This window comes from Talpa europaea (assembly GCF_964194135.1).
Source record: "Talpa europaea genome assembly, chromosome: 14".
Classification (NCBI taxonomy): domain Eukaryota; kingdom Metazoa; phylum Chordata; class Mammalia; order Eulipotyphla; family Talpidae; genus Talpa; species Talpa europaea.
This window is the reverse complement of record NC_140082.1, coordinates 67,861,266-67,880,202: the sequence shown is the minus strand read 5'-3', so window position 1 is coordinate 67,880,202 and position 18,937 is coordinate 67,861,266. Positions and strand designations below refer to the sequence as shown.

Genomic DNA, 18,937 nt, shown 5'->3' with positions numbered 1-18,937 from the left:
CTTAATTTTTTTTTATTTGTGGGCTTAAATTTATTTATTTCTTGTTGCCTCAGGTAAACCTGTTTAGATCCACTTCCATGCATTCCATATGTTCTGATAAGTATTTCTTCATTTGAATTCACCTACAAGAATTTTTATTCACCTTTGTCTTCCTCATTGATCCAATAGTTAAGTAGCATGCTGTCTATTTGCCACAAAATTATAATTTTCCCTTTTCTTAGTTTTCTAGTTTCATACCATTATGATCCAACAAGACCTTGATATTTCAATCATCAGAAACTTATTAAAATTTTTTGTGTCCTAACATATATTCTATCCTTGAGAATTTTCTGTGAGCATTCAAAAGGAATGTATGATCTGTTATTTTTTCATGGGGGGAGGAGAGGTCTATAAATATTAAGATGATTATATCTCAATTACAATAATAATATACCAATTACAAAAATTATGTCTTGACTCTCCGACCCGCAGAGAGGAGGAAAACAACAAACCAAAATGGCCAACAAGAACAAACGATGCAGCAAGCGGGACTGTGAGTGGAAAGGAACTATTGCAGCCACCACACCCCGTGAATGGGAGCTGAGGCGAACCCTGCAGGATTCACTGTGGCGGTGAGCAAACAGCTCCGGGCGCAATTAGAGAAGAACAAAGACCCCGGGAGATGCGCACACAGCCCGGGCTGCTGGTAAGCTTGCCCTGGAAAGCGGCGTGCTGGGCGCGCTTGAAAAGCAAGTGCAGACCGGGATCACTGCGCGCCTGCGACCTAGGCTTGCGGGGAGATGCGCGGAGGCCCTCCTCACTGAGGTGAAAGTCCCTCCCTGAGTAAGCAGGAACCAGGCGCCCAGGCACGGGAGCGGTGCAAAAGGCGCCATTCCCACGCCACTGAACTGGGCTACAGCCCGCATCCTGGACCTGAGGGCTTTGAACTGAGACCCGGGGCACGAAAATTCGGGGCGTGGGTTCTCCACGACGGTGGGGCACAAGGCAGACACAGCACCCCAAAGCTGTTGAGGTGTACCCTACCATTCCCGCTCTGTTCCCTGTCCCACAGGGTGGGGGGAGGCGAAAAACAGCCCCCCAAGGACAATAGGAGAGATCTCTGGCGCCACCTAGCGACCAGGAAAAAAAGTCACTAACACCCCATAGAACAGGAAATTTCTTAAGACTGCTTGAAAAGGGCAGAAGGCTTCTGGAGGACCCAGTGGCCAGCCGGGAAGTTAGCCCACGCCAGGCCCCTTCCGACCAGCAGTCTGAGCCCACAGAGGGAGCAGGCACCCACGTCCGGGGCAGACCGGGTGCGCAGAAGAGTGTGCCTGAAACCGGAGGCGCAGGGACTGCATCCCGCTTCGCCATTTTAGAACAGGGACATTTCTTCAGTAAAAACTGCCTAAAACCAGCAGAAAGCTCCCTCAGAAGACAGAGATGGCTCCTGGAAGAGCCAGAGGGGAGCGGAGAAGTTCACCCAAGATGCCAGTCAGTCCGAGCAACACAGTGTCCCAACGCATACGACAAATTAGAAAACAGACAGTAGGGAGTAGAAGAACCACACGCAACCTAACAATTCCTCAGGAAAGAAGCACACCACAAAAAGAAAACCACTCCCCAGATTGCAACGACAGCAACTTGGAAGAACTTCTGAGCCTTCCAGAAAGAGAATTTAAAATTGCCATGATTAAAAAAGTGATAGATCAGAGGAAGGAAATTGAGTCCCTAAAGAGGGAAGTAAAAGAAATGCAGGAGATCAAAGAATTAATGGAGGAACTAAAGAACTCTGGGAAAAGCAATGAAAGCAGAATAGGTGAAATGGAAGAGCGAATAAGTACTCTTGAAGACACAGAAATAAAAAGAACCAAAACAGAAAAGGAAAGAGAAGTACGAAGGAAAAAGAACGAAGAAAGACTTCGGGAACTATCTGACTCCATGAGGAAAGGAAATATAAGAGTTATAGGAATTCCAGAAGGAGAGGAGAGAGATGTAGGAACAGAGAAAATATTCATGGATATAATTGAAGAGAACTTCCCAAATGCGAAGAAGGAGCTGAAAATTGATATACAAGAAGCAAGAAGAACACCAAACTTCCACGACGAAAGGAAAAACAGGCAAGACACATAATAGTAAAGCTCCCAAGAATCCAGGACAAGGAAAAAATAATGAAGCTGACAAGAGGGAAGAAACAGATAACATTCAAAGGAAAACCAATCAGGCTGACATCAGACTTCTCTGAAGAAACACTACGGGCAAGGAGAGAGTGGAGGGAGATAGTCAACAGACTACAAGAAAACAGATGCCAACCAAGAATACTCTATCCCGCAAAGCTCTCTTTCCTCCATGAAGAAAGAATATGGACCTTCCCAGACAAAGAGAAACTCCGGAATTTCATTACGACTAAACCCCCACTCCAAAAAATACTACAAGGAATCCTAAAGCCAGAACCTCAGAGGGACGAATAACAACAAAAGAAGACCAAAAAAAAAAAAAAAGTTATTAAAAGAATAAATAAATAAAATCAAAGGAAAGACAAACATAATGGCAAATACAGATGCTAATATATCAATATTAACTCTAAATGTAAATGGACTAAACTCTTCAATAAAAAGACACAGAGTTGCAGCCTGGATTAAGAAACAAAACCCAACCATTTGCTGTCTCCAGGAAACACATTTAGCTACAAAAGATAAAAATAGGCTCAAAGTCAAAGGATGGAAAACAATCCTACAAGCAAAAGGGCCAAAAAAGAAAGCAGGAACAGCTATACTTATATCAGATAAAACAGACTTCAAACTCGAAAAAATAAAAAGAGACCCCAATGGTCACTACATTATGATTAAGGGGACAATACTTCAAGAAGAAATAACACTCATTAACATATACTCACCAAACGAAAGAGCACCAAAATATATCAGACAACTGTTGTCCTCTCTGGAAACAGACATCAGAGAAAACACATACGTAGTGGGAGACTTCAACACACCACTATCAACAATGGATAGATCAACAAGACAAAAAATAAGTAAAGAAACCAAAGCTCTAAATAAGGACCTAGAGCATTTGGGCTTAACAGACATCTATAGAACACTAAACCCAAAAAGAAACGGAGTACACATTTTTCTCAAGCGCACACGGATCATTCTCCAGGATCGATCACATACTGGGGCACAAGGCAAACATCAACAGATACACCAAGATTGAAATCATACCAACCATCTTTTCTGACCACGAAGGCATCAAACTAGAAATAAATCATAAAAAGAAGGCAAGGAACTATCCTACCTCATGGAGATTAAAAGCCACACTACTGGAAGACCACTGGACTAACGAGGAGATCAAAGAGAAATTAAAAAATTCTTTGAATTGAATGACAAGGAGGACACTAATATCCTAAATGTATGGGATGCAGCAAAAGCAGTAATAAGAGGAAAATATATAGCAATAGAAGCTCACATCAAGAAACAAGAAAGAACTCAAAGAAACAACCTAATCTCGAAGCTCAAAGATCTAGAAAAAGAACAACAAAAAACCCCAAAACCAGTAGAAGAAAAGAAATAATAAAAACCAAAGCAGAAATAACTGAAATTGAAACTAAAAAACAATCCAAAAGATCAATGAAACCAAGAGCTGGTTCTTTGAAAAAATAAATAAAATAGACAAACCCCTAGCCAGGCTCACAAAGGAAAAAAGGGAGAAAGCACAAATAAACAGGATCATCAATGAAAGAGGAGAAATCACAACGGACACAGCAGAAATCAAAAGAATAATCAGTAACTACTATGAACAGTTATATGGAAACAAGTTCAACAATCTAGAGGAGATGGACAAATTCCTACAACTCTACAATCACCCAAAGCTAGATAAAGAAGAAATAGAACACCTAAACAGACCAATTACAAGCAGCGAAATTGAAATGGTAATCAAAAACCTCCCCAAAAACAAAAGCCCAGGGCCTGATGGATTTACAAATGAATTCTACCAAACATTCAGAGATGAATTAGTGCCTATCCTTCACAAACTCTTCCAAAAAATTGAGAAGGAAGGGACAATACCAAACACATTCTATGAAGCCAATATTACACTAATACCAAAACCGAATAAGGACAACACAAAAAAAGAAAACTATAGGCCAATCTCCCTAATGAACACTGATAAAAATCCTCAATAAAATTTTAGCTATCAGAATCCAACAATGTATCCATAATTCACCACGACCAAGTTGGATTCATTCCAGGGGCACAAGGATGGTTTAACATCCGAAAATCAATCAACGTTATCCAACAAATCAACAAAAAGAAATATAAAAACCATATGATAATATCAATAGATGCTGAGAAAGCTTTCGACAAAGTGCAACACCCATTCATGATAAAAGCCCTTGAAATTCTTGGGATACAAGGAACATACCTCAACATCATAAAGGCCATCTATGACAAGCCAACAGCCAGTATCATTCTCAATGGTGAAAAGCTGAAAGCAATTCCATTAAGATCTGGAACAAGACAAGGATGTCCACTCTCACCACTGCTTTTCAATATAATACTGGAAGTCCTAGCCAGAGCAATAAGACAAGAGAAAGACATCCAAGGAATCCAAATAGGAAAAGAAGAAGTCAAACTATCACTATTTGCAGATGATATGATAATACACATAGAGAACCCCAAAATCTCCACAGAAAAACTAATTCAACTCATCAATCAATTCAGTAAAGTGGCAGGATACAAAATCAACACGCAAAAGTCAGTAGCCTTCCTATACACAAACAATAAATCTGAAGAAGAAGAAATCAAAAAAATCATCCCTTTGATTTATCGAAACAAAAAAAATCAAATATTTGGGAATAAATCTAACAAAAGAGGTAAAGGACCTATACAAAGAAAACTATAAAACACTGTTAAAAGAAATAGAAGAAGACACAAAGAAATGGAAAGACATCCCCTGCTCATGGATTGGAAGAATAAACATTATTAAAATGGCCATCCTACCAAAAGCAATCTACAGATTCAATGCTATTCCAATCAAAATCTCAATGGCATTCTTCAAAGAAATAGAACAATTATTGATGAAATTCATATGGAATCACCAAAAACCCCGAATAGCCAAAGCTCTACTGAAAAAAAAAGAAGGAAATGGAGGCATCACACTCCCAGACTTCAAACTATACTACAAAGGCATAATCATCAAAACTGCATGGTATTGAAACAAGAACAGACATACAGACCAATGGAATCGAATAGAAAATCCAGAAATAAACCCACATATTTATGGTCAACTAATCTTTGACAAAGGAGCAAAGACTATGCATTGGAGCAAAGAAATTTTGTTCAATAAATGGTGCTGGGAAAACTGGGTCACTACATGCAAAAGAATGAAGCTTGACCACTACCTCACACCATACACAAAAATCAACTCAAAATGGATTAAAGAACTAGACATAAGACCTGAAACCATAAAATACATAGAAGGAAATATAGGCAAAACACTACGGGATTTGCACATCAAAGACATCTTTACAGACACATCACCCAAAGCAGTGATAGTGAAGACAAAGATAAACAGCTGGGACTACATCAAATTAAAGAGATTCTGCACAGCAAAAGAGACAATAACAAAAACAAAGAGAAACCCCACCAACTGGGAGAACATTTTTGCACCCAACACTAATGATAAAGGACTGATCACAAAAATCTGCAAAGAGCTGATGAGACTCAGCAACAACAAAGAAAATAATCCAGTCAAAAAATGCGCAGAAGAGCTAAAAAGAAACTTCTCTGAAGAGGAAATGCAAATGGCCAACAGGCATATGAAAAAATGTTCAACATCACTTGTAATCAGGGAAATGCAAATCAAAACTACCATGAGATACCATCTTACACCAGTGAGAATGGCACATATTAAAAAAACTAGCAACAACAAATGTTGGCGAGGGTGTGGAGAAAAAGGAACTCTTCTGCACTGTTGGTGGGAGTGCAAACTGGTCCAACCACTGTGGAGAGCTGTGTGGAGATTTCTGGACCTACTAAACATAGAGCTTCCATATGATCCAGCAATTCCACTCCTAGGTATTTACCCAGAGGACACAGAAACATCAATTCCAAAGAGCACCTGCACCCCTATGTTTATAGCAGCACTGTTTACAATAGCTAAGCTTTGGAAACAGCCCAAATGCCCAAAAATAGATGACTGGATCAAGAAGATGTGGTACATATATACCATGGAATATTACTCAGCATTCAAAAAAGATAAACACATGCAATTTGCAGCAACATGGATGGCGCTGGAAGGGATCATGCTCAGCGAAATAAGCCAAAAAGAAAAAGAAAAATACCGGATGGTCTCACTCATAGCAGGAATCTAGAAAACTTAAATAAGGGACCAGGAAAATGAATATAAGAAAGTGAAAATCAAAATCAACAAAAAACTATGAACCAGAGACACTTTTTGGGGGGTGGGGGGGTGGGAGGGGAAGGATTGGGGTCAGAATGGGGCGTTTGCAATTGTATGGGGGAATATAAAAATAAAATTTATTATTTAAAAAAAATTATGTTTTATATGTCAAAACAATAAACCATTTTTGAAAATGTTTAATAAAATAAAATGGCAATTAATTTTTTTTCTTACTAATCAAATCCTTCAAGACTTCAAAGAACTAGAGGAGAAATTAATAGAAAATTTAAAAAGAACAAAAGTGGGGCCTCCCCTGGTGGCGCAGCGGTTGAGCGCTGGGCTGTGAAGCTGCCCGCAGCCTCTGCAGCACCTGTTCAATCTCCGGTCACTGGCGAGGGTCCCACATGGCGCGACAGACCTCTCCTGCAGCGCCTGCTGCTCCCCTCAGCAGTGTATTTCGTCAGTCTGTCTGTTCTGTTCCCTGCTCTGGCTCTGATGAATTTTCTCACCCTCCCATGCTTCTGACTGTACCCAGTGCTTGTATAAATAAATAAATAAATCTTTAAAAAAAAAACCAAAACACAAGGATTGACAGGAAATCCTGTCCAGATGATCTCAGTGATTTCATAACAAGAATGACACAACATACATTTATGATATATACCAAAAATGATTCTCACTTTATCTCTAATGTTCTGAATTGCTCACACATTTAAAAATTACCATTGTGTTATATAGATTGGTGGCTCCCAACCCTGGGTACACATAACAACTACCTGGGGAATTTCATAAAATTGCCAATGACTAAACCCTCCCCTTGAAATTTTGATTTAAGAGGACATTAATACATATTTTAAAGTTACCAAAGAGTCTCTAATGTGTCATTGTCCCAAGTTTCACCCAGCAATTATGGTGGAATCACTGTTAGAGTTATTTTTTACTCTAATATATTTGTAATTGGAAATACAAAGTAAATACGAAGATTAAAATGTTATACTTTGGGGCCTCCCTGGTGGCACAAGGGGTTAAGTGTCAGTACCATGAAGCTATCCTCAGTCACTGCAGCACGAGTTCAATCCCTGGCCATGGAGCCAACCCACATGGCACAGCAGACCTCTCCTGTATAGCCCGCTTCTCCCCTCAGCAGTGTATTTCCGTAATTTGCCTGTTCTGGTCCCCACTCTGTCTCTGGTGATTCCTCTCAGCCTCCCGCACCTCTGGCCTGCACCCCAACTCTTGTATGCAAAATCTTAAAATAAAGTTACATTTTTGGCCAGATATACCATAATTCAGTCCTTCTAGCAATAAATAGTCTTAAACTTTAATAGGAAAATATACCAGAAAATATTCCAAATAAATTAATCTAAATCACTGAGTATGAAAATGACAAAAATAAGGGCCTCCCCGGTGGCGCAGTGGTTGAGCGCTGGGTTGCAAAGCTGCTCGCAGCCTCTGCAACACCGGTTCGATCCCCAGCAGCCTGGCGAAGGTCCCACATGGAGCGCAGACCTTTCCTGCCTCCTGCTGCTCCCCTCAGCAGTGTACTTCGTCAGTCTACCTGCTCTGCTCTGCTCTCCGCTCGGGCTCTGGTGAATTCTCTCACCCTCCTGCACTTCTGACTGTACCCAGTGCTTGTGTAAATGAATAAATAAATCTTTAAAAAAATTAAATGTTAAATATTTAATATTTAAGAACAAAATATTAAAGTCAGCATTCATTCCAATAGAACAAAAATTTCATTTCAGATTACTTTGGTATAAAAATACATGGCCAATTTAAATGTCCCCCTATCTCCCTAGAAAAATAACATGTCATGGAGTATAATCTAAACCTGTATTTTTGTTTCATGTGTCCATTTATATAACACGTACAATTTATATACTTAATCCAAAATCATTACATTATTATACATTGCTAATTTTCTTAATTAATACATCAAATGATCAATGAACTATTCTCAGCTACTGAGTCCCTTGGATTATGGAATAACTTCAAGTGAACACTTCTTTAACTACTATTTCATCATTTTTTTGTTTTTTTGTTTTTTTGATTTTAATTGTGGTAACATTGGTTTACAACATTGTGTATGACTTAGGGGTATAGGTGTACACCTCATCAGACATGTTTCCACAACATAACCATCACCAAAACACCCATAAACCTCCACCATAATCCCCTGTTTACCAAAGAGGAGACCCTGAGAACTCTGAGACCCACCTATTTCATCATTCTTGCTGGTTGGTTTGATAATCACAAGAACATTTAAGTTTTATCACATGTTCAAACCCTTAACATCTTTCCTGTACACTCTACAGGACCTGATTGATGTGATAAATCAATCAGGCTAATCCACAGAACTTTGAGTGTTGTTTTGCTTGACAAGCTAGTCTGTAAAACAGACCTAAAGTCCTTTAAGTGTCTCTCTTTGACTGGAATTGCAGTCAAATTTATGTCACTGAGCAGACACAGCTTAAAGAACAGTCTTTTCTTTCCTGGTTTCTAAAGAAAATTTTAGGGTATAACAAGCAAGATGCATGTATCTATCTATCATATTGTTTCATTCAGCAAAATACTCTTAAATATGTAATTGGTAAGGGGCCTCCCCTGGTGGTGCAGTGTTTAAGCACTGGCTGCGAAGCTGCCTGCAGCCTCTGAAGTGCCGGTTCGATCCCCGGCCCCCGGGCGAGGGCGAGGGTCCCACATGGTGCCACAGAGCCCTCCTGCCACGCCCGCTGTGCCCCTCGTTGGTCTGCTTGTTCTGTTCCTCACTTTGGCACTGATGAATTCTCTCACCCTCCCTCGCTTCTGACTGTACCCAGTGCTTGTATAAATAAATAAATCTTTTTTTAAAAAAATATGTACTTGGTAAGGTACAGTATTTAAAGAAACAAACTCATTTGAGCACCAAAATAAAAGTGTTATATCTCAATAAAGCTGAAGTAAAGAAAACCTGTGTTTCTAACAAGACAGTGCTTGATGCTATGCTGTGCCTTCAACCTTTGCCTCCTGGAGAATTTGTTGAGCACCAACCAATCACGTGCCAGGTATTCTGGAACAGAAATTCCAGGAAAGAATTAGATACCTCTCTTTAGGTCACTAACTTCAGCATCTCCAGTTTAAAATATAAATCATGTCCTATTTCTTACTAAATCTAAGCTACCTGTGGCATTAGTTCTTGTTTCTTTTGGAACACTACTCCATAAAACAGATTCTCTCTTGTGTCTTTAGTCTCTTTTCAAATCTTTCTTTGTCAATAAAAAGTTCAAGCTTTTTACACATGTAAAAATAAGGGAAGAGAGAAGGGTGAAAGGAAATAAAGAAAAAAGGAAGAAGGAGGGAGGGAGAGAAGGAGGGGGAAAGAAAGAGGCAGGAAGAGAAAAGAATGAAAGAAGGGAGGTAAAAATCTGAATAAAAAAGGCAGGACTGAGGAGAAAAGGAGCAAATAAACAGGAATAAGACTTTTCTGGACTCTTGTTGTCCCTTATACTATAATTCTGTCTTTCTCCTTTGCTTCCAAATATCCTCACAGTTTAAGAGAAAAGATGGATTTGAAAGCTCCATAAAAATACAAATTTCTATATGCAAAAAAATCTGCAGCGCCTCCCTGGTGGTGCAGGAGGTTGAGCGCTGCACTGTGAAGCTGTCCGCAGCCTCTGCAGCAAGGGTTCGATCCCAGCCTGCCGGTGAGCATCCCTCAAGGTGCAGCAGATCTCTCCTGTCTCGCCCGCTGCTCTCCTCAGCAGTGTATTTCAGTAGATCTACCTGTTCTGTTCCCAGCTCTCTCTCTGGTGAATCCTCTCACCCTCCCGCACATCTGGACTGTACCCCGGTTCTTGTATTAAAAAAAAAAAATCTGCAAACTCAGCTAGAAGGGAGACACAAAGCTAGAAAAAAATATATAAACTATCTCAAAGGCTTGATAAACTTGATAAATACAAAACTTATTCAAATTGATAACAACACATTAAACCCAATAGAAAATAAAGCTCAGAAACAAAAATTTATAGAAAAACAAATGACTAATAAATACATTTAAAAGTTAACTATAGTGGGGGGCGGGGGCGGGAGGGGAGGGATTGGGGTCAGAATGGGGGGCTGCAATTGTATGGGGAATATAACAATAAAATTTATAAAAAAATAAATAAATAAATAAATAAATAAAAAAAAAAAAAAAAAAAAAGTTAACTATAGTAGTAATAGAAGACATACAATCTATAACAATGAAGTACTTTTTACAAATATATTAGTTTAGCAATTTTTGAAATGACAGGGCTTATTGTTTGCTCAAAGAGGATCCTTATACAATTGCTGTTAGCAACATATGGTACTTCTGGTAAAGTCTGGTAAAAGTCACTCTTCATCATTTGAGAATTCTGTATTTGTTAATTCACCTACTCACCAAATTTTATTTGTAACTTCAAAATCAATGTTCATAGTACGTTTGTGGCCCTCTGTATACAAGCAGAGTAAAACAATTTGGGTCACTGATACAGGTTTCCAACTGAGGTCAAATGAGGCAAACTCTACCCTTTTATCTCCACTCTCATTCCTTTTCAGGGTCTAGTTAGTGCCACATTTTTTCTCATTTTGTGCCTTTTGTTATTGACTTTATTTTTTTTTTAAGATTTATTTATTTATTTATACAAGCACTGGATTTAGTGAGAGGTGCTGGAGGGTGAGAGAATTCACCAGAGCCAGAGCGGAGAGTAGAACAGGCAGAGTGACGAAGTACACTGCTGAGGGGATCAGTGGGTGGCAGGAGAGGTCTGCCTGCCATGTGGGACCCTCGCCGGTGGCCGACGATGGAACTGGCGCTGCAGAGGCTGCAGGCAGCTTCGCAACCCAGTGCTCAACCACTGCGCCACCGGGAAGGCCCTGTTATTGACTTTAATACTGAATATGAACCCCAAACACAGTGTTACAATGCTTCCTAGTATTTTTAAGTGCAAAAAGTTTGCAATGTACCTCATGTAGAAAGTAGTCTAAGGTAAGCTTGGTGGTGCTGCCTTGAGCTATAGTGCTATGGTCTTAAGTTCACTGTTAATGAGTCAACAATATATATTAAACAAGGTGTCTTTAAAAATGCAAAAAATAAGGTTTAGGTATAGATCAGTTGATGGAAATGTGTTGACCAGAGGTTTGCAGTATCCTAACCTTGTAGGATTCCTGGCAAGGCAGCAAGTTTTCTTCTAGTCTCCAGAAGGAAATTGCCCTGCTGATAAGTGAGACTGATTTTGGATTTCTGGCCTCCAAAATTATGGAATAACTTTCTTTCATTTTAAGTCAAAAAATTTGTGGTAGTTACAGCAGCAATACAAAGCTAATACAGGCCAGTACTAAACATGTGGGAAATAAAATCAAGTAATCTTGCTAAGTTTCAGCACTCTTACTACAATATTTTTTGATGTGTACTATGTTGCATAAATCTACAACTGTTATTTGATGTTTTAAAATTGATTTTCTAATAAGCTTCTTCAGAAATAATAAAACTATAACAATCACTAATTTAAAAATGAAATACTGATTTTCATTTAACAAAGAAGTTAAGGATGAACATTCAATTTTTTCAAAATATTTATCCAAAATTTACATCTATCTTGCGAATATCACCAACCATAAGAAAAACAGAAGATACAAATATGTTGAAGCTTCAGCATCTATTTCAAAAGTTAATATTTACTTTAAAAGTTAGTCCTCAAGGATGGTAAAATATGCAACTGCAGAGTGCATTTTACATTATCACTTAGGTTCAATGACTTCTAAATGAATTTCACGTTTCTGCTTCCACGTTTTGTTAAGAACATACAAAAAGTGAAGCCACAATACACATCATTATGCATTTGTCCAAATCCATAAAATGTATACCAAGAGTAAGCCCTAATGTTGATTATGGACTTTCTGTGATAAAGTGTCAATACAGGTTCATCAGTTGTTAACAGATGTTCCCCTCTATGGGGGTATTGATAATGAGGGAGGTTGTGCATGTTAGGGTGCCAAGTATATGGAAATTCTTTGTACCTTCCTCTCAGTGTATAGAGAACCTAAAATTGCTCTAAAAATTAAGTCAGAAAAATGGGCCTCCCTGGTCGTGCGGGAGTTAAAGGCAGTGCTATCAAGCTATTGGCAGCCACTGTAGCACAAGTTTGATCCCAGCTGGCTGGGAAGCAACCCATATGGCAGAGCAGACCTCTCCTGTGTTGCCCACTGTTCCCCTCCGCAGTGTATTTCAGTAGATCTGCCCCACTCTCTCTGGTGAATCCTCTCACCCCCTGCACCTCTGGCCTGTACCCCAGTTCTTATATGCATAAATATTTTTTTAAAAAGTCTGAAAAATAGTGAAGTTATAATGGATTCATTTACAGAAAGAGTTAAATGATGCCATTTTCACATTGGTCATCAGATGTTTCAAATAGATCAGTTATTTCCAATGATTTATCTTTTGTTGTGGTATTGGAAGTAAAACTATCATGAATGATTATAAATATTATTAAAAGATTTAGTATTGGAGATAAAATTGCTTTTTTTTTTAAAAAAAGATTTATTTATTTATACAAGAACCGGAGTACAAGCCAGATGCGCTGGAGGGTGAGAGGATTCACCAGAGACAGAGCAGGGAACAGAACAGGCAGACTGATGAAATACACTGCTGAGGGGAGCAGCGGGTGAGACAGGAGAGGTTTGCTTCGCCATGTGGGATTCTCGCCGGCTGGCCAGGATTGAACTGGAGCTGCAGATGCTGCGGACAGCTTCACAGTGCCAAGCTCAACCACCTACGCCACCAGGGAGGCCCCAGAGATGAAATTATTTGATCCACAGTAAATGAATATTTATTTTGGTGGAGCAATTTTGTGATAAAAATGATGTTTTCACTAAATTAAGAAACCTGTGTAACAAATTTGTACTTGAAACTGACTGTGGTCTGGACACAATTCACAAAAGCCATGGCATTTTCCTGATTGAAAAGGATATCATTGTCAAAATGTATAAATATTTTTCTATCCAACTTCAGAATAGACTTTTGTGACATAGATAATATTGAAAACAAAACAATCTCTTTAAAATCTCCTGAGGGCCTCCCTGGTGGTGAAGGCGGTTGAACGCAGTGCTGTGAAGTGTCTGCAGCCTCTGCAGTGCTGGTTAGATCCCTGCTGGCCGTGGAGCAACCCACATAGCCCGGCAGACCTCTCCTGTCTCACCCACCGCTCCCCTCAGCAGTGTATTTCAGTCTGACTGTTCTGTTCCGCACTCTGTCTCTGGTGGATCCTCTCACTTTCCCGCGTATGTGGCCTATACCCTGGTTCTTGTATAAATAAATGAATCTTAAAAAAAATAAAATCTCCTGAGATGGTTTCACATGAATTCCTGCTGAAAACTCCTGGCATTGGTACACAGAGGGATGACAGACAAGACACAATTTCATGACATCCTTTCTCTGCAAGTTACATGCCTGTTTCCCTTCCCTTTTCTAATCCATAGCCTATAATTCTTGACACAGTCTAATTTTTCTATGAGAAATCAAATAAGGTCGTGTGTGTGTCTGTGAGTGATTAGCACATGAAACATGTAGGTCCTAACAATGTATTTTTAACCTATCCTGATAAATGTGTGTGTGCACACACACATGTATAAGCTCCTATGACCACAGACATACACATTTTCACTCAGGAAGTCAAGTATCCTCAAATGACGGGAAAATAAAGAATGTCTGAGGACGTGATTTGGCAATATGTAACAAGTACTTCATCACTGGACCTAAATTCACTCTGGACCTAGAATGTCCTGGGGGTTTATATGCTGATAAAATCACTCTGCTAGAGAGAATAAAGTTCAATGGCAGTTTTCACATTTATTGAAAGTTTATGAAATATATGGAGTCCATTTTATTTTATACAACATAATTATTTTTATGATAAATTCATTTAAATCACTTTGGACCCAGCATGTCCTTAGGTTTTACCCACTCATCAAACTGTTCTGCTGTGAGATAGCCAAGTTCAATAGCAGTTGCCTTTAAGGTTGATCCATTTTTGTGTGCTGTCTTAGCGATCTTTGCTGCCTTATCATATCCTGAAGAAAAAAAAGACAATGTAGGAGTTAGTAGTGAAATTCAGTTTTCTACAACAAAATAACATTATTATTTACTTGATATACTGGTGCTGATATCTTTTTTTTTAAAGAGTTATTTATTTTTATACAAGAACTGGGATACAGGCCAGAGGTGCGGGAGGGTGAGAGGATTCACCAGAGACAGAGTGGGGAGCAGAAAAGGCAGATGGACCGAAATACACTGCTGAGGGAAGCAGCGGGTGCGACAGGAGAGGTCTGCTGCGCCATGTGGGTTTCTCCCTGGCTGGGCGAGAATGGAACCCGCGCTGCAGAGGCTGCGGACAGCTTCACAGTGCTGAGCTCAACCAGCTGCACCACTGGGGAGGCCCTGGTGCTGGTATCTTAAGTATCATTTTATTCTTAAAAGATATTTAACAGTGAGCCGTTGTTTTTTTACAGAGTAAAATCTTTACTTTTATAAAACATTACAGATTTAAGCATTCCTCACTTTCTATAACAGATTAATTTCCAAAATGAAATTGCACACTAGCGCCGATGTTTTCGCAGGTGACAGAAAACAAAACAATCAGCACAAAGACATAAAAATATACATCTAAATATATTCAGACATATAAATATAGTCAGATATATTTAGAAACAATTCTTTCTAACAAAGCATCAACAAGCTAAATGCAGCAGTAGTACAGAAATACATAGAATACTACATGACTAGGAACTGGGGTGACTGGATCAGAAGAGTGGAAAGACAAGAGGTCTTTTTACAATAAGGGCGATGCAGCCAGGGCTGAGAGGTGCGCCTGCACAGCTGCTTCCAACAGCTCTTTCCTAATTATCTCTCCACACACAGGCCTCTTGCCAGACATTATAAGAATATAGGTGGGGGAGTTTTAGCATATATATACTTGAACAAAATATCACAGGAGCACTGTTTACTTCCGAGTTATTTGCTTTTAAAATTAGCAAAGGTAGGTGCAGGGCCGTTTTGCAGGTGTCTTAAGGTAGTTTTTTAAAAAGTCAATGCAAAAGCAATAAAGAATAGAGGAAACAAAAATTAAATGAAAATAAAAAAGGAAACTAAGATCAGAGGACTCTGATCAAAGAAAATAAGTCTACTGAGGCAATATGAGTATCAACCAAGCAAGATGTCATGTGTCACCAGGTAATTTAAAAACATCTACAAAGCCAACTGGTGGGGGGGCGGAGAGGAGAGATGGGGTATGGGGGTGAGGGAGAAGGGTCTGCCATTGCACAGTTAATTTTATTATTTGACTTAATTTGTGAATGCTAAACATGTTGAAAAGGGCATTTGCTGACCAAAGTAACTTTCAAAAGGAATTCTCAAGTTAAGCTTACATATTTAACTTTAATGTTAACAATGACATTAAGTCTAAGCCATTTTCAGTTTTCTTCAAGTCCACTAAAAACTATTAGTAATCAGTCTGTGAAATAAGAGCACACAGAGTACCACAATGTGGAGTTGTGAAGTTCATTCAGTCACCAGTAAGGGGTGGTTTGCCTCATATAGCCTTTAACTCACATTAACTTTATTACAAGGACTTATCATTCAGATTTAGGAGTACCTCTAAATGGTTTGAAAACAAATTCTGAAGTATAGATATGAGGTTTTGAGTTCCCCCATGTGTCTCTCCAGCTGAATGATGTTGTACAATAATATTAAAAGGGTAAAATATCATTATCGATTTCAATACTATACCACAGAACAGATATTATTTGGGCTCAGACCTACATGAAGCTGTCAAATGAGCTTTAGTTTTATAAGACTGAAATTGCAGCTTACTATGAGGCCAAGAATATAAAATTTGCCCTGAAAGTTAAGGATTATAAAAGTACAAATGTTTTAAAGAGTAATAGTATCACGTAAAATAACTATGTCATAACTTGTTCTAAATAGACTATCAAAAAATGTTACCACTGCACTCAGCTCAGTGCTAAGATGGTAAAACTTCTAGCACATAATACAATGCAACAAATAACTCAAAACCGACAAGCTAAATAGTATATGGTTGAATTTACAATTCAATTCTATGTTTGAATTTATATCATGAAATATTTACAATTCTGGAAAAGGCCTGCAATACAAAAACCATGGTTTTAAACAAAATATTTGCATTTTCTCCTCTGTCTCTCTGTCTTTTGTTTTAACTGGTAACTTACCATTTTGGAATTGAACAAAACAACAAAAGAAAGTGTAGCTGAGCATCTAGAGAAAATAGAATAATTCATTCCCTCTTGCTAACAGCCAGTGCCACCTAGTGACATTACCAACCAAAAGGACCTTTCACAAATGTCTGCAGAGAATAGCAAACTGTCTGAATTCCGTTACAATTATAATAAGCTTGAATTACTACTTCTGAATTTGTCATATTTCAAATTAAACAGACAATATTCAAGTTTTTAAAAGTATTATGCTATCATGAAAAATATAGTCTTTTTAATGCAATTTCAAGTATTTTAAGATTACTACTGAGACAACATCCAAAAGGAATTGGCTATTCACAAACACATCCAGTAGTCTTAAAATTTTTTCAGTATTTTGATTTTACTTTAAAATAACGTTATCATTTCTTAAACCCTTACCTATATGAGGATTAAGAGCTGTCACCAACATTAGAGATTCGTTCATTAACTTGTTGATCCTTTCTGTGTTGGCTTGGATTCCAACTACACAATTTTCTGTAAAGGATACGGCTGCATCTCCCAGCAGTCTGGCTGAGTGTAACACATTTTTAATCTATGAGAGATAGGAAAACTTATTAAGCCTAACTTTTTGGGCCAGTAACAATTATTTGATGAACAAATGAGTATGTAATTTAATATACAACACTTCTACAATTTATAAGGCACTATGGTAAAGAAAACAAATGTCAAAGAAATTGAACATTTAAAAGGACACTGAAATTTAAATACAGTGAAAAACCACCCACACAAGTAACGAAAATCTGATCAAAAAATAGATGTCTAGAAAAAAAAGGATTCACAAGAGATTTAGTATTATGCACCTATATTTACCAGACAGCTGGTATTATTGACAGTTATTTCGAAATTAACTTGAAAACAAAAATTGAGCTCTGTCTCCTTTCTATTTTCCACTAGAATGTAGATTCCATGATGGCAAAAAATAAAAATCTGTCTTGCTCATTGTCTGTCACCCAGCAACCAATACAGTACAGTATTGTACAGTACAACCAATCAGTACAGTACCTGATACACACTAATACTCAATAAGTATTTGGTGAATTCACTGAGTGAATATATTTAATGTTAGCCATTTGCATATTCCAATGAAATTAAAATCAGACTTTGCATCAGATATAAAATGAAAATAAACCTCCTATCTTTTAGATATAACACTACACAAAAAGAGGACTCCACATAATGACATTCCAGCTTCCATTATCAGAAGCTGAGAAACTGGATAAAGATGCCATCTTATTCCATTTTCACAAAGATAAAAGAAAAAGCAGTTTTAAAGGACAAAGGTAGGGCCTCCCCGGTGGCGCAGCGGTTGAGCGCTGGGTTGCGAAGCTGCCCGCGGCCTCTGCGGCGCCGGTTCGATCCCCGGCTGCTCCCCGGCCACCGGAGGAGGGTCCCACATGGCGCGCAGACCTCTCCTGCCGCCCGCTGCTCCCCTCAGCAGTGTCCTTCGGTCCTTCTGCCTGCTCTGCCCCCCGCTCTGGCTCTGGTGAATTCTCTCACCCTCCCGCGCTTCTGACTGTACCCAGTGCATGTATAAACAAAACAAACAAACAGACCAGCAAACAAATAAATAAAGCATGCCTCTATACAAAAAAAAAAAAAAAAAAAAAGGACAAAGGTAATTGAAAGAGATAATACTAAAGAAACCCTGACAGGAAAATGAGAGAGAACTCCAGAGAAAGTGCTTAATGAGACTGTTGAGGAAGGCAATCAAGAGAACATTGGTTGGTGATGCATTCATCATGCATTCATAGATTATTTGACGGTGGGCATGGTGAGATAAATACAGTTGCTGAGGTAAGAAAATGTACTCTGGAACCTGTACAATTGTAAACTAAGATCAACTCCATAAAATGGAGGAAAGAAGAGAGAACTAGGAGCTTGACCCAAGCAATCAAAGCTCCATACCGCTTCCCCTTAAAATGTACGTCACAGTTTTGGCCCTTAGAATGTGCATTCCCAAAAGCTGCTCTAAGGAGATGGTCATGTAGTGTATTAGTGAGACTATCGACTGTATAGGTGACTGAAGAGAGTTAAAACCACTATATAAAATTCCAAAATTTGGTGGTAGGTGCAGAAAACTACTGGGTTTGCAGCAACTCAAGACAAACCTCTTAAGTAAGCTCCTTTGGTTAATAAAACTGCCACATACCAATATGAAATGGTTTGCCTTTATCTTCTATTTCTACCTGCTTATTCTTTATGGGAGCTGGTTTCAGAGTATAATGAAGTCTAGAACTATGACTGCAGAACTGAGGTTACCAGAGGGGGAAAGAGA

The 18,937-nt window shown here is 38.7% G+C and overlaps 1 protein-coding gene across 1 annotated transcript in view; it reads right to left on the bottom strand.

Annotated features, from left to right (window-relative positions):
- Positions 1-14,299: 14,299 nt before the first annotated feature.
- FH (fumarate hydratase) overlaps positions 14,300-18,937 on the bottom strand; it is a gene marked incomplete at both ends in the record, with an annotated part of 31,183 nt that continues 26,545 nt past the window's right edge. Inside the window, 2 exons of the mRNA XM_084253124.1 lie at positions 14,300-14,442; positions 17,041-17,194. Of these exons, the coding sequence (XP_084109250.1) occupies positions 14,300-14,442; positions 17,041-17,194 (297 nt within the window). The remainder of the gene's footprint in view (positions 14,443-17,040; positions 17,195-18,937) is intronic.